At 48.1% G+C, this 16,891-nt stretch overlaps 1 protein-coding gene across 3 annotated transcripts in view; it reads left to right on the top strand.

The window, feature by feature from the left end:
- The window catches only part of UGGT1 (UDP-glucose glycoprotein glucosyltransferase 1), a 214,204-nt gene that overhangs the window by 187,543 nt on the left and 9,770 nt on the right, over positions 1–16,891 (top strand). For all 3 annotated transcript variants that reach the window (XR_013623012.1, XM_078775372.1, XM_078775373.1), the window contains exons 33-38: positions 3,184–3,285; positions 3,412–3,496; positions 3,799–3,981; positions 4,234–4,394; positions 15,438–15,552; positions 16,114–16,230. Coding sequence is in view for 2 of the 3 variants with exons in the window: in XM_078775372.1 (XP_078631498.1) it covers positions 3,184–3,285; positions 3,412–3,496; positions 3,799–3,981; positions 4,234–4,394; positions 15,438–15,552; positions 16,114–16,230 (763 nt within the window). In the remaining variant the exon portion in view is untranslated. The remainder of the gene's footprint in view (positions 1–3,183; positions 3,286–3,411; positions 3,497–3,798; positions 3,982–4,233; positions 4,395–15,437; positions 15,553–16,113; positions 16,231–16,891) is intronic.

Consider the following 16,891-nt stretch of genomic DNA (forward strand, 5'->3'; position numbering starts at 1 on the left):
TACCTTGGGTTGGTATGTTTGGCTAGAATGTTTAACTGCCTTGGGTTGGCATGTCTGGCGAGAATGTTTAACTACCTTGGGTTGGCGTGTTTGGCCGGAACGTTTAACTCCTTTGGGTTGGCATATTTGGCAAGAACGTTTAACTACCTAGGGTTGGCGTGTTTGGCAAGAACGTTTAACTACCTTGGGTTGGCGTGTTTGGCTGGAACGTTTAACTACCTTGGGTTGGCGTGTTTGGCAAGAACGTTTAACTACCTTGGGTTGGTGTGTTTGGCAAGAACGTTTAACTCCATCGGGTTGGCATGTTTGGCAAGAACGTTTAACTACCTTGGGTTGGCGTGTTTGGCAAGAACGTTTAACTACCTTGGGTGGGCATGTTTGGCTGGAACGTTTAACTACATTGGGTTGGTGTATTTTGCAAGAACATTTAACTACGTCGGGTTGGCATGTTTGGTTAGAATGTTTAACTACCTTGGGTTGCCGTGTTTGGCTGGAACTTTTCACTACCTTGGGTTGGAGTGTTTGGCTGGAACGTTCAACTACCTTGGGTTGGCGTGTTTGGCAAGAACGTTTAACTACCTTGGGTTGGCGTGTTTGGCAAGAACATTTAATTACGTCGGGTTGGCGTGTTTGGCTGGAACGTTTAACTACCTTGGGTTGGCGTGTTTGGCTGGAACGTTTAACTACCTTGGGTTGGCGTGTTTGGCTGGAACGTTTAACTATCTTGGGTTGGCGTGTTTGGCAAGAACGTTAAACTACCTTGGGTTGGCGTGTTTGGTTGGAACATTTAACTACCTTCGGTTGGCGTGTTTGGCTGGAACATTTAACTACCTTGGGTTGGCGTGTTTAGCAAGAACGTTTAACTACCTTGGGTTGGCATATTTGGCTGGAACATTTAACTACCTTCGGTTGGTGTGTTTGGCTGGAACATTTAACTACCTTGGGTTGGCGTGTTTGGCAAGAACGTTTAACTACCTTGGGTTGGCGTGTTTGGCTGGAACGTTTAACTACCTTGGGTTGGCATGTTTGGCTGGAACATTTAACTACCTTGGGTTGGCGTGTTTGGCAAGAACGTTTAACTACCTTGGGTTGGCGTGTTTGGCTGGAACGTTTAACTTCCTTGGGTTGGCGTGTTTGGCAAGAACGTTTAACTACCTTGGGTTGGTGTGTTTGGCAAGAACGTTTAACTCCCTAGGGTTGGTGTGTTTGGCAAGAACGTTTAACAACCTTGGGTTGGCGTGTTTGGCAAGAACGTTTAACTACCTTGGGTTGGTGTGTTTGGCAAGAACGTTTAACTCCCGAGGGCTGGCGTATTTGGCAAGAACGTTGAACTACCTTGGGTTAGTGTGTTTGGCAAGAACGTTTAACTACCTTGGGTTGGCGTGTTTGGCTGGAACGTTTAACTATCTTGGGTTGGCGTGTTTGGCAAGAACGTTTAACTACCTTGGGTTGGCGTGTTTGGCAAGAACGTTTAACTACCTTGGGTTGGCGTGTTTGGCAAGAACGTTTAACTACCTTGGGTTGGCGTGTTTGGCAAGAACGTTTAACTACCTTGGGTTGGCGTGTTTGGCAAGAACGTTTAACTACCTTGGGTTGGCGTGTTTGGCAAGAACGTTTAACTAGTTTGGGTTGGCGTGTTTGGCAAGAACGTTTAACTACCTTGTGTTGGCGTGTTTGGCAAGAACGTTTAACTACCTTGGGTTGGCGTGTTTGGCAAAAATGTTTAACTCCCTTGGGTTGGCGTGTTTGGCAAGAACATTTAACTCCGTTGGGTTGGCGTGTTTGGCTGGAACGTTTAACTACCTTGGGTTGACATGTTTGGCTAGAATGTGTAACTACCTTGGGTTGGCGTGTTTGGCTGGAACGTTTAACTACCTTGGGTTGGCGTGTTTGGCTGGAACGTTTAAATACCTTGGGTTGGCGTGTTTGGCTGGAACGTTTAACTACCTTGGGTTGGCGTGTTTGGCAAGAACATTTAATTACGTCGGGTTGGCATGTTTGGCTCGAATGTTTAACTGCCTTGGGTTGGCGTGTTTGGCTGGAACGTTTATCTACCTTGGGTTGGCATGTTTGGCTAGAATGTTTAACTGCCTTGGGTTGGCATGTCTGGCGAGAATGTTTAACTACCTTGGGTTGGCGTGTTTGGCCGGAACGTTTAACTCCTTTGGGTTGGCATATTTGGCAAGAACGTTTAACTACCTAGGGTTGGCGTGTTTGGCAAGAACGTTTAACTACCTTGGGTTGGCGTGTTTGGCTGGAACGTTTAACTACCTTGGGTTGGCGTGTTTGGCAAGAACGTTTAACTACCTTGGGTTGGTGTGTTTGGCAAGAACGTTTAACTCCATCGGGTTGGCATGTTTGGCAAGAACGTTTAACTACCTTGGGTTGGCGTGTTTGGCAAGAACGTTTAACTACCTTGGGTGGGCATGTTTGGCTGGAACGTTTAACTACCTTGGGTTGGTGTATTTGGCAAGAACGTTTAACGACCTTGGGTCGGTGTGTTTGGCAAGAACGTTTCACTACCTTGGGTTGGTGTGTTTGGCAAGAACGTTTAACTACCTTGGGTTGGCGTGTTTGGCAAGAACGTTTAACTACCTTGGGTGGGCATGTTTGGCTGGAACGTTTAACTACCTTGGGTTGGTGTATTTGGCAAGAACGTTTAACGACCTTGGGTCGGTGTGTTTGGCAAGAACGTTTCACTACCTTGGGTTGGTGTGTTTGGCAAGAACGTTTAACTACCTTGGGTTGGCGTGTTTGGGTGGAACGTTGAACTACCTTGGGTTGGCGTGTTTGGCAAGAACGTTTAACTACCTTGGGTTGGCGTGTTTGGCTGGAACGTTTAACTACCTTGGGTTGGCGTGTTTGGCAAGAACGTTTAACTACCTTGGGTTGGCGTATTTGGCGTTCCCTTCTGAACGCACGTCTCAGGGTGCTGCTGTAAGTGGCGATTGAAATTGTATTTTTGGGGAAGTCTTTGTTTTCGATCATCCTGTACACTTCTCCAAATTATTTTGAGGGAGCTGTCCGTGCCCCTTGCTCTTCCTCCCTCTCTCTCCAACTCGTCCTCGATCACGATATCACAAATATCTCACCAATGCTCTGCAGAGTGAATATCCCAGGTTAAGCTGTATCCAGGTGTTAGAAATGTGGAAGAAATCATTTTCTCTTTCTTCTTTTACTCAGCCTTGCTGGAGGGGGACAAACCGAAGATTCTGACAAAGATCAGGACGGTGTAATCAACATTTTCTCTGTCGCTTCGGGTCATCTCTACGAGAGGTTTCTCAGGCAAGCAGAGCTCCCTCCCTGCAACCCACGTTGAGTTATCTCGGTAAACAAAGTGAACCACAGTAAAGGGACACGCCATTGACTTATCTGCGACTTTGTTTCCCTCATCATTTATTTACCTGGAAGGATCATGATGCTGTCTGTGCTGAAGCACACACACACACCTGTGAAGTTCTGGTTCCTCAAAAATTTCCTTTCTCCAACCTTTAAGGTGAGGGGAATAGTTGATTAATAAGTTGGGGTCTTAGACGAGGGATTGAGTGGGAAAACTGAGGTCACATGGAGGAAAGAGTATGTGCATGTCGAGGTGGTGAGAGACTCAAATACAAAGCGTTCACTGCTCTCTTACCCACCATGTCTGGGTTGTCTATTCTAATTGGATTTAGATTTGCACTTCCTGTGTCAAACTTACTTAAAACATAGTAGGCCTCCGTGCCTCTTGCACCAGATAAATGTAAGGTTTAACAAACGATTGGAATTCCCAGAACTTTGGGCCCATCTTACCTCCTGCAGGAATTCATTCCGGCCATGGCTCAGGCGTACGGGTTCAAGTACGAGTTTGTGCAGTACAATTGGCCCCGTTGGCTGCACCAGCAAAGGGAGAAACAAAGGATCATCTGGGGTTACAAGATTCTCTTCCTCGATGTCCTCTTCCCCCTTGCCGTGGACAAGATTATCTTCGTGGACGCCGACCAGGCACGTCAATTGACCATTCGTCACCTTTATTTGGCCTTTTGTCATTTACACTGCTGAAACACCTTGTGATTACATGAAATGTTTAATTTCACTGTCAGCTTGATGAGTTTTATCGAGTTAGCAATATTATAAAGTGATGAGCCAAGTTCCCGCAGAGCAGGTTGTTGAATATGCCACACGTGAAGGGCAGCACTGCGATGTACCTTCACCTTTAATCAGGTTACAATCCGAAATGTATTTGCACCTCCCCAGATAGTGCGTACGGATCTAAAGGAGCTTCGAAACCTGCCGTTGGACGGTGCTCCATATGGCTACACGCCGTTCTGTGACAGCCGTAGAGATATGGATGGCTACCGTTTCTGGAGGTCTGGCTACTGGGCCAGCCACTTGGCGGGGCGAAAGTATCACATCAGGTGTTTACACGTATGCTACGTGGAAAAATCCTTTTTTTCCAGATGAACATCGTATTTCTTCTGTTCACCTTTTTTTTTTTTTTTTTTTTTTTTTTTTTTTTTTGTTGTAAACTGAATCGAGGCTCGTGAAAGAGCTAACATTTACTTCACAAACAAATCAACCAGACAAACAAAATATATAAAAAGCGGGAGCGGAAAACAAGATGGGGAGAGAAGGTGAAGCACACAAACACAACATTTGAGAGCAGGGAGATGTGTGGAAGGGAGAGGGTTGGGGGGAGGAGGCATGGGAAGGGGGGGGGGGGGGGTGGAGGGAGAAGTATAAAACACAAGGACACCAATGACTTCCAGGACAGAAGTTGGTATTTCAAAAAAGTGGAATTGGGGTGAAATTAGCAGGGGTAGAAAAGATCAAGGTTTTGGATGGGGGAAGATAAGAGATGGTGGTGAACAGCTGTTTTAAAGACCTGGAGGGTGGAGTGGGATTGAAGAGAGTGAGGGAGTTTGTTCCAGAGGCGGGAGAAAAGAGGAATGAAGGAGTGAAGGTGAGCAGAGAGTCTTGATTTTGGCAGTTTGACCATAAGAGGGTTGCAGGCAGATCTTGTGCGACCTGTAGGAATATTTGCGGGACAGAGACCAGAGAGAGCTGGGGGGGCAAGGCCAGAGAGGAGTCGGTAGAAGATGGAAAGACCACCAACCTGCCTGCGGTGAGTGAGTGAGAGGCCCTTGGAGTTAGCTTCATCGCGGGAGATTCCAATGATTCTGAATGCTTTGGTTTCAACAGCGTGAAGACGAGCTAGGTGTGAGGCAGGAGCACCAGCCCAGAGGGGAGAGCAGTATTCCATTGAGCTGCGGATGAAAGCCTTGTATGTGGTGAGGAGCTCAGGTGTGCCAAGGAAGGACTTCGCACGACGGAGGATGCCCAGTCGGCGACTGGCTTTGGAGGCCAGATTTGAAATGTGGTTTTCCCAGGAAAGATCATGGCAGATAGTGAGACCCAAAAGCTTGAGTGACAGAACTTCTTGGAGAGGATTATTCAGAAAGTGGATGGGAGGGTTGTCCAGTCGATCTTTTCGGAGAGACATCGTAAGAGTGTGAGATTTGTCAGGATTGAAAGACATGTTCCACTTGTTTGCCCAGTCTGTGATTTTGTCCAGGTCTGCAGAGAGTGAGGAGGCAGCAGACTGCCGATCTGAGGGATGAAGAATGGAGCGACAGAGAGTAGAGTCATCAGCAAAGAGATACAGAGGATTTTCAAGAGAGTCAGAGAGATCATTGATGAAGACCAGAAAAAGGACAGGGCCTAGAACACTGCCTTGTGGAACTCCAGCCTGAACAGGAAGAGGAGATGAGAGAAACCCATTCAGGGCCACACGTTGACTACGACTAGAGAGGAAGTCCGCCAGCCATGCGTGGAGATTTCCATGGATACCAAAAGAGGAGAGTTTGGTGAGCAGAGCGGGGTGCCAGACCGTATCGAAGGCACGTGATATGTCAAGAGAGACTGCTCTAATTTCCTGTTTGGCATTGAGGACCTCCATCCATTGTTGAGAAAGCAGAAGCAGCATGTCCAGAGTAGAGTGTCCAGGTCTGAAACCAAATTGATGATCAGAGATCAAGCCATTGGAGAAGAGGAAAGATTTCATATCTGAAGCAATCATATCTGAATTTCATATCTGAAGTTGCTGCTGACCTACCATTCGCTTTTGAATCACGAAGTCTCGCTCCCCTCCTTTTCCGTCTTGAATCCCTAATTGGTTGAAAGCCATGTCTTCCTCAACAGAAATTACCGAGAAATTAATTGAAGTGCATCGGCCTAACAGTGTATTTTTCCATTGAAGGATGTAAAGTGAAAAAAAAGAAGAAAAAAAAGGTAAATGCCGAGATGAAATTGTTTCGGTATTTGAAACGTGTTTGATTTTCGTTTCCATGCCTCCGTAGCCGAAGGCGCTGGTTTGAGGCCTTGTTTTTGAGTTGTCTGTTCAGATTTTCATTACGGTGGTAACTTATGAACCGCTGAAGAGATTTACCAACCTTGGGACAAGTATGTACGACGATGAAAAGATGAACCGATTCAATTTTGGATTCAAAAGGTCAAAGGTCTATTGGTGGTCACCTTTAATTGAAAGTCTTTGTTGCTGCGATACCTTGTGAACCACAGAGAGGATTTCAAGCAAACTTAGCAAAAGCATAGACTGCGATACAAAGATGAACCGATTCAATTTTGGGTTAAAAAGGTCAAAGGTCTATTGGTGGTCACCTTTAATTGAAAGTCTTTGTTACTGCAATACCTTGTGAACCACAGAGAGGATTTCAAGCAAACTTAGCAAAAGCATAGACTGCGATACAAAGATGAACCGATTCAATTTTGGGTTAAAAAGGTCAAAGGTCTATTGGTGGTCACCTTTAATTGAAAGTCTTTGTTGCTGCGATACCTTGTGAACCACAGAGAGGATTTCAAGCAAACTTAGCAAAAGCATAGACTGCGATACAAAGATGAACCGATTCAATTTTGGGTTAAAAAGGTCAAAGGTCTATTGGTGGTCACCTTTAATTGAAAGTCTTTGTTGCTGCGATACCTTGTGAACCACAGAGAGGATTTCAAGCAAACTTAGCAAAAGCATAGACTGCGATACAAAGATGAACCGGTTCAATTTTGGGTTAAAAAGGTCAAAGGTCAAGTGCTCTTTCAAAATCACTGTGCAGATCATAAACTCGAGTTAGAAGCCTGTGATGTTTTCTTTTCTACTTAACAAAAATAAATAAAGGTCAAGTTAAAAAGGTTAAAATAAGTTTAAAAGGCTTAAAAGGTCAAAGGTCAAGTGCTCTTTGAAAATCACTGTGCAGATCATGAACTCGAGTTAGAAGCCTGTGATGTTTTCTTTTCTACTTATCTCTCTTTTCTCTCTCGTGTGACCTTTAATTACCATCGCCAACGAAGGTGAACACAGGTTATGGTTTCACTCCTGGTTGTCTGTCTGTTTGGATATTCATTCTGAAAGTTGTGGACAGATTCGGACAAAATTTGGTGGAGAGGTTGGGTGTGTGACAAGGATGAATCGATTCGATTTTGGTGACCGAAAGCGAGGATTTTTTTTTTAATTTCCTCAGTGATTCTTCACTATTGAGTGATAGAGCCAACAACGCAATATATTGTTACAGACGCGGCTTAGATGTTATTTACCGAGCGGTTTGGTATGACCACGTCTGCACAAGTTACCCGATTATACCCGAACGTTGACTAATCGCGCTACGCTAGGTCAATGAAGGAAAAGACACACGGCTGGGATTAAAATGACACGACACCAGGGATACGGTTCTCAAGACCTCCGGAGGAGATTATATTAAGGCGGAAGGTTAGATTACAACTACAAGAGGGACATCATAGAAAGACAGGCACTTAGACACACTCTTATATTAACCCCAACAGACGACAGATAAACGGGACAAGGCTGACTCACACGGGGATTGATGGCAAGGAAAGCGGGTATTCGATGGCCAGCACAAGGTGCACCTTGTGCTCAGGGACAGGATAGCGCGGCCCAAAAGATGCAGGAGGTCTCTCAGCGCTCGGAGGTGGCTCTCTTGTCTTCTCAAGCTCGGGGCGCATCTCACCTCACATCCGGTAAGTCGCTGCGTATATCCGGCGGGGAGTGACACGCCCTCGGCTCGTTAGCTCCGCCCCAGATGGAATCGGCTCGTTGCTTCTCATTGGGTGCATGCGGGGGGGTTACCGGCTCCGCCCTTGACGAGGGGCTGACAGGGAGCCCCTTCGTGGTAACCCCGTGGAGCGCATGGTCATGGCGGCTAACCGAGCTGGTGGGAGGACGCACACTCCCCCCGCGCGCCGTGGTTGTAGTTGTTGTTGTAGCTGTAGTTGTTGTTGTTGTTTGGGGAAGAAGATGGAAGGAGGTATGGGAAGGTCCTAAACTCACTACTGGTGCCATATAATCACATTCTGGTGTAACGAAGAGTCAGAATTAATGGAAAGGAGTCCTTAACTGACATAGACTAAGAATAACTAGCAAGATGTCCGAAAGTTGTCTACGTGAGATGCGGTGGACCTGGGCACGACATTTAATGGGGGAAAAAGGGGAAGGTCGGTTCTACAGAGTGTTGTTTACAGACAATGGGACTAGGGAATGGGGGATTGGGGATAGTTGGGGAGTATTGGGGAAATAGGGGAATATTTACAAGCGGATATGGAGGCCAAATTCCATATTCGCAACATTGCACCCTTCTCTACCCTCGGGGCGTCCCGACCCGATAAATTTTTACCTACTTTAGTGTGGCACGCAATGTAGTTCCCTCTACTATTAACTCTACCCTGAGTGCGACAGTTTTACAGATATTCACAAATGAGTAAATATGTCCCCCTGCGACGTTGCACCCTTCTCCTCACAGAAACACACCCACAGGATAACCGAATCCGGAAAGAATCCTCAAACTAAACATACAGCCGGTAGGGAGCATTATTTACACAAGACTACGCTGATATTTACACTACGATCCAGGACCTGTTGTTGGAGGAACACATGCAGATGTTATGCATAGAGAGAGCACGCATGCCAGCATCGATACACCAACCCACGAGTGCTCTGTGGCCTACGGCCTTTAATAATGTGCAGAGCACCCCTTCCAAGCATCAAGCACCACCCCATCACACAGTGAGCACCATCCGGTGCACCAATAAAGTGTTTATGAATCATTGTGTGGTGTCGCAGCCGGCCGATGTTCTGCCGCTGGTCTTGCCTTCGTGTGGTGCACTTGGCCTTCTTACTTCTTTCAAAAATAAAGAAAGGCGCCAACCGCGTCCATTTCTCTATTGTGGCCGTCAGGGGGCCAACTGTTAGTGGTTCACCTTGTATGGCATCGGTGCCACGTTGACCCATAGGTCCATCCACGGGTGGTGCTTGGCCGCATAAGAACTGCGGTCCATGGTGGGTGGCCACAAACATTGTGGTCCATATGGTGCATCGATCCAGGCAGCAAGCAGCGAAAGTGCAGGCCCACAACTGCGTAGCCAGCACCTCTCTCTCCTCCCTCTCTGCCCCCAAAGCCAGATCCTCGGAGGTGGGAGACAAAAGAAGCAGACAAGTGAGTAAGGTGGTAAGGGCGCAAAAGTGCACGCAATGTAAGGTAATGCACACTGGGGGCACATGGGAACCAGGTGAGACAGGTACGTTCCTACCGTACGCCCCCCCCCCCCCACCAGGTAACCTACATGGCCCCTCCCTTACCCCTTACTGTATCCACAAAACACAACACTACCCATAAACATCTACTTTACAAATCAACAAACATCCCTACTGTCTTCCCCGTTCCTCCCATAAACCAAATTCGTCTTCTCTCCCTCCTAACCAATCAAATTTGCTATTTCCAACTTTCCTTAAAATTTGCCATCTCCAACTCAACATCATAATTTGCCATCACCAATTCATCATCAGTCCCTCCTAAGGAGGGAGAGATGGAATCACCCCAATGTCTCATCCACGTCGTGATGCGTCTCACAAATCCTCACAGCAATTCTCATTTCCTGCACACAGAACAAAGAAAACACAGGTGTGGAGTCATCATCATCACCACAGGTAAGTGGCTGCGTATGGTGCGACAGGTTCATCAATCCTAACTATTTCCTAAATGACTTTAACAACTTTACACTACCTGGGGTCTTTCTCCGGCCAAACCATTGGCCCTCTTACACTATGGGTTCTAAAAACCAATTCCCATTGGCCAGACTGTGGTGCTTTTCAATTTGGGGTCTCACTCCCCCGATTCATCTCCCGGTGCCCGCGCACAATTTCTGGGCTGTGGCGTGTACCTCTCCCAGTGGGTCTACCCACCTGCACACCTCCACCACTGCAGTTGCCTCCGAGCTTACCTGCTCCTTACTCTAACCTAACTACCTGGGGAAGGCCCTCTGGCGCTCTCCCCACTCGGTGCCCTCTCTGGCACTGGGCTGCCCGATCCACACCCGGGATCCTCAGGCACCCACTCACAACTACCGGCTCCCAGAGCCCACCTGCGGCCTCACCTGGCCGACATCCTCACAGTGGTGGAGTGCCCAACCAACTACACACACTAACAGGCTACACGCCCAGCCATTTCCACAACACTAATGCACCCATTCACAACACCATTCTGCAACCGCACCACAGATGCCAATATCCTACCACAATTTACCTGTACCCTCTACCTAACACTTACACTACCCGCCCCGGGTACTCGTGAAAGGGGTCCACTCTTCCCCATCCACACCTTCGCACCATGCACACCACTCCGTACCACTTACTCCAACTCTCTCCACACACCTGTACTTGCACACCTGTGCTCTCACACCTGGTGCCACCTGCACCCTTCTCTCCCCAAGCGCATTCGCGCTGATCCACAACACTCATTACTCACACACTGTTCCACACACCTGTCCAGTTGCACACCTGTGCAATCACACCTGTTCGATCACACCTGTTCAATCCTCACCTGTTCAATCCTCACACACACGGCATCATCTCAGCTAACTACTCCCCTCTGAAACTTGCGCTTCCCAGTCGTCCCTTTAAACTATTGCGCTCCCACGTCATTATCATCCATACTAATCTACCTGCGTCCCCACTACAGGTATCAGTCACTAACTAACCTTAACGTCACCTAATGTCAATCTCTTCTAGATCCCTACAATATAACCTAACCCACCCGGGCTAGTTTTCACTGCCATACACCCCATAATCTATTGCTCCCTTGCCCCCCTTGGGCAGGGTGGCAGGGATGCCCCCCCTTACCCATCGGGCCCATCGCTCACTACCAATTTTGCACATCAAATTTCAACAAATTAAAAATTTGCCAATCACTACCCATCATCTGCCAATCACTACTGCCAATCCCTTGCCAATCATCAAATTTTGTTTTTCTCTAATTTTGGGTCCAAAACACTAACCTCATCACCCAGTCTACTCACTAATACCTCTCGGTGCGCCAATCCCTGTCCAAAGCCCGGCTTCGTAAAGCCAAGCCATGAATGCGGGTTGTTCTGTGCCAGCGGCTGGACGCGTCCGGCACTCGGTGCAGGGACGGGGGCTTACCCGGGCCGAGATCCCACGCACCATCTCGGCGTGGAGCCATCCAATGTCCCGATCTCGACCTGCCGGACTGCCTCAACAAAAAGTGGTCGCCATGACGACCCTTTCTATCGGGCTGCCCGCTCCGCCTAGTGGAGCACGGACGTGGCCGCTCAAAGCGAGGCCCAGCACGCACCGAGGGCCCGATTCGGCTAAAAGTCGACCTAAACTCTACCCCGTCTAACGTCGATGCTTCACCTGGACGCTTACACCCCGCAGCCCGTTCCTTGCTCACACATCCAGCCGTTCCCATGCTCCTCGTACCTTTCCTTACACACCCAGGTACACCCATTCCACTCACAGCCTTGGTCACACACCTGACCACCGAACACTTTGGCACACATTCGTTGCTCGCACACCTCACCAATACACCGCTTCGCGCCCCCTCCTCGGTCACCTCCTCTGTGACAATCACAGGTGTGCCCTCATTCGCACACCCAACCACGTGCCTCACCACCAACTCCAGCGTGCATTCCCACTCACGCTCTACCATTCCAGGTGTGCATCCTTCCATCCCAGGTGTACATCCTTGCTCACCTGTCACAACCAACTCACTCTCCTTGTCACTCTCAATACTCTCACCTCCATTCTTGACAGCGCACTCACCCTTACTCTTGACAGCGCACTCTTTCCTCGTGCACCTGTCCGTCACACACCTTTCTCGCGCACACTCTCCCGTTACACCCTCTGTAACACTCACCACAGGTGTGCATTCTTCCTTGCCTTTGACAGCACACTCTTTCCCCATGCACCTGTCCGTCACACACCTTTCTCGCGCACACTCTCCCGTCACACCCTCTGTAACACTCACCACACCGCGCTTCCATGTGCCCCCTCGCACACGCGCTACGACCGACTCACTCTCTCCAGCACCCTCACTCCTTGGCACGCACTTTTTCCTCACACACCCCAGAGTCGGACTTTCTCGCACACCTCCTCTTTCGCACACCAGACCTGTCGCACACTTCACCAACGGCCTCTCACGAACATCCGGGTCTATCTCGACCCCCAAGCTTATTAAATCACCTGGCGCATCATACGCACGACCATATTGGTCACCACTTACACCGGGTCCTCTTTCTCTTCGCTTCTCCTCCATCACCTGCGAATCCCTCATCCGGTTAATGAGCACTTCATCACGATCCGAACACAGACTTTGGACCAATTCTTTTACTTCCTCCTTTATCTCTTTCTTATCCTCTCTCCGTCGCTTCTTAATTTCGCTCACCCCTTCTTCCACTTCTTCTAATTTCTGCTTCACCTCCTTCATCTCTTCGTGCGCCCCTTTAAGTTCTTCCTCTAACTCCACTTTATTTTTTTCTATGTGCTCCCGCACCTCCCGCTCTTTAACCTCCATCACCTCTACCACCTTGTCCATTTTCCTCGTCTGGTCCTCATGTACCGTCTGACACTCTTTTTTAATTACCCCTACGTCCTTTTTCATCTCCTTCTGTGTCGATTTTAAACCCTCTATTACCGCTGTGTTCTTCTTTACCTGGTCCCCCAACTCCTTTTGTCCCACTGTCAGTTGTTCTACTCCCAGCGTCAACTCCTCTATACCACCTTGCAATTTTACAGTCCCCTTTCTCACCTCCTTCTCCATGCGCTCCTTACAGTGCCTCACCTCCTCGCGCACTCCTCCGACCTCCTCACTCACTCCTCTCCTGATCTCCTCTCCCATCACTTGCATCTCCTGCCCAGATGCCACCCTCATCTGCTCCATTTCCTCCCTGTGAGCATCCAGTTTGGCTTCTACCCCCATTCTGACCCCCTCTATCTGCTGCCCCATTTGGTTAACTTCCCTTTCCGCTTGGTCCCTCATGTCCCTCAATTTGCCTTCCATGGTGTTTTCTAACCCCTCTAACCCTTTTTGCATCCCTTCCATTTGATTCTCTTGAGCGGCCATTCTGTTTTCTACCCCCATTAACCCCTCCTGTATTTCCCCTAATCTATTGTCTAATTTCCCAAATTTCTCGTCTAATCCCTTAAAATTATTGTCTAATCCCTCAACAGTACCCCTCGCTTCGTCCCTCATTACCCCCATTTGGTTCTCCAATCGCTCACCCATTTGTTCCATAAGGGCCCTCATTTGCAACATAAAAAGGTTCGGATCCACCAGGGGCGCTGCCACGGTCGCGGGCGTGGACGCCGTGGCCACCTCGTGCGTGACAACGCTATTTTGCGACCCTGCCGCCCTCACTGCTTCGCTCTCCTCGCGTCCCTCAATTTGGTCCTGGACCGACCCTGCCTCACTCTCCCCTACCGGACCCCAGCTGTCTTGGTCTGCCATAGCGCGACTTTCAAAATTCGGGTTTTTATTTCCGTATAACAAAATCAAATTTCGCCGTTATAATTTCGCGCGGGAAACGCGCTCCGAATTGATTCTACTACAAATTTGGGCCTAATAAATTTAGTCCCGGGTTCGAATTCCACTCCTCGACACCAATTGTTACAGACGCGGCTTAGATGTTATTTACCGAGCGGTTTGGTATGACCACGTCTGCACAAGTTACCCGATTATACCCGAACGTTGACTAATCGCGCTACGCTAGGTCAATGAAGGAAAAGACACACGGCTGGGATTAAAATGACACGACACCAGGGATACGGTTCTCAAGACCTCCGGAGGAGATTATATTAAGGCGGAAGGTTAGATTACAACTACAAGAGGGACATCATAGAAAGACAGGCACTTAGACACACTCTTATATTAACCCCAACAGACGACAGATAAACGGGACAAGGCTGACTCACACGGGGATTGATGGCAAGGAAAGCGGGTATTCGATGGCCAGCACAAGGTGCACCTTGTGCTCAGGGACAGGATAGCGCGGCCCAAAAGATGCAGGAGGTCTCTCAGCGCTCGGAGGTGGCTCTCTTGTCTTCTCAAGCTCGGGGCGCATCTCACCTCACATCCGGTAAGTCGCTGCGTATATCCGGCGGGGAGTGACACGCCCTCGGCTCGTTAGCTCCGCCCCAGATGGAATCGGCTCGTTGCTTCTCATTGGGTGCATGCGGGGGGGTTACCGGCTCCGCCCTTGACGAGGGGCTGACAGGGAGCCCCTTCGTGGTAACCCCGTGGAGCGCATGGTCATGGCGGCTAACCGAGCTGGTGGGAGGACGCACACTCCCCCCGCGCGCCGTGGTTGTAGTTGTTGTTGTAGCTGTAGTTGTTGTTGTTTGGGGAAGAAGATGGAAGGAGGTATGGGAAGGTCCTAAACTCACTACTGGTGCCATATAATCACATTCTGGTGCAACGAAGAGTCAGAATTAATGGAAAGGAGTCCTTAACTGACATAGACTAAGAATAACTAGCAAGATGTCCGAAAGTTGTCTACGTGAGATGCGGTGGACCTGGGCACGACATTTAATGGGGGAAAAAGGGGAAGGTCGGTTCTACAGAGTGTTGTTTACAGACAATGGGACTAGGGAATGGGGGATTGGGGATAGTTGGGGAGTATTGGGGAAATAGGGGAATATTTACAAGCGGATATGGAGGCCAAATTCCATATTCGCAACAATATCATGATATTTCAAAAAGTTGTGGCTGGATTATGACAAAACTTGGTGGATGAGTCGCTTAGGTGCCAAGAACAAGCCGGTTAAATCTTGGTTCAGGTCCGAATACAGATCCGGCCTATCGGTGGGATACAAAACGTTGACTGTTCAACCTGGCGGAGGTATGCACTCTCCCGAGTGCCGGTCTAGTTTTTCATGTTACCTTTAATTGAGATGAAACGTAACGGAGGCTTAACATCTAACATGGACAGAGGCATATCTTGGGCTGAGGCATTTGCATCCAATTCTATTTTCTCATTTCTTCATCTCTCAAAGTCTTTGTCTCGAGTTTCGGTTACAAGATTAGATTCAAAGTGGAAACGCCATCTTGTTTTTGTTTTTAAAATCTCACCGACACTCTTCCCCCTAGTGCACTCTACGTCGTGGACCTACGCAAGTTCCGTAAAATCGCAGCTGGAGATCGTTTGCGTGGACAGTATCAAGCTTTAAGCCAAGACCCAAACAGCCTTTCAAACCTGGACCAGGTGAGGATGCATTGTAGGTGTTGTTCAAAAACCATCGTTTACCTTCTTTGTTCACCTCCCTGTCTGACTCGGTAGTGTAGTACTGTAGTAGTGTCTACTCTGGATTGAGTATTCAAATTGTTGAATCGGTGTTTCACAGACAGGGCATCGATTGGCATCGCAAAGTGTGCCATACCTCCGATAGACGTTAAGGTAGAAACCCATCTGTTAGCATTTGATGGTGGACGTTAAAGGTCGCACGGCGTCTTTGTTTCTCATGGGAGGAGTTGAGTTATCACTGGTAACCAGGTGAAATTCTAGACATCAAGCCCGAACCAACTCCAGCTTAACATCAGACCTAGCCAGCCAGTTTGTGAAAGACTTGAGTAAATCTACCTCCTGTGGATGACACTACATTGCGAGATTGTAATACGGGATTTTAAAGTAATACGCAGTCTTCTTCTTCTTAACCATAGTGATCGTCGTTGTCAACACCTGTTCACCTCGTATTCCCTCCGATTATGTCTTCTTTCTGCCATTATAATCTCACTTTGATATCTGGTTTGTTTTTCCTCTTCTCAGGACTTGCCGAACAACATGATCCATCAGGTGCCGATCAAGTCGCTGCCCCAGGACTGGCTTTGGTGTGAGACCTGGTGCAGCGACGCATCAAAAGAGCGAGCGAAGACCATCGATCTGGTTTGTCTTTCTCTCTCGCTTCCCCACACTTTCTCCATCTTCGGCTGTAATTCCGTTTGATTCATTGAAGCCCCAGTCGACGAGTATTATTCAACACCCCTCCTTTTCACCTCTTTATTGCTGGCTTCCCTTCTCACACAAAATTGTTTACTCATTTATTATTGGATATTGATGATGTAATTCTAGGATTGCATTTGTTCTGGATTCTACGCACTGACTTCAGCGAGTTACTCTCGTTTCAAGGCTGTGTATTTCATTCTGTTTTGGTATTTATTTAGTTTTAGACACGCGAAGCGAGAAGCGGGGTTAAGCAATTTGTTCAATTCTGTCTGTCATCAGTTTATGATCTCGGATAAACTTGATTTCAATTGAATGTTATATTTTGAACGCGAATCAGAAAACAAGCCTGTGGTTTAGCAGTGCATTGGCTCTGAATTTGTCCCGAGCGCGCACGTGCGGAGACGAGTCGTATAATATTTTTTACTTTCTAGCAATGAAACAAAACAGAAAATTTTTCCAAACAGGAAGCTTGCAGTTTTTATGAACGTCATAAAGGACACAAACAACAGGCACGAATGACTCGTGTAAAGTATTAAATAAGGTGATGTAAAAGATGCTGCATCAACGGTGGTAAACTCCCGGATTTTTTTTTTATCGACCC

Source organism: Myxine glutinosa, chromosome 4 (genome assembly GCF_964187855.1).
Source record: "Myxine glutinosa chromosome 4, kmMyxGlut1.1, whole genome shotgun sequence".
NCBI lineage: Eukaryota > Metazoa > Chordata > Myxini > Myxiniformes > Myxinidae > Myxine > Myxine glutinosa.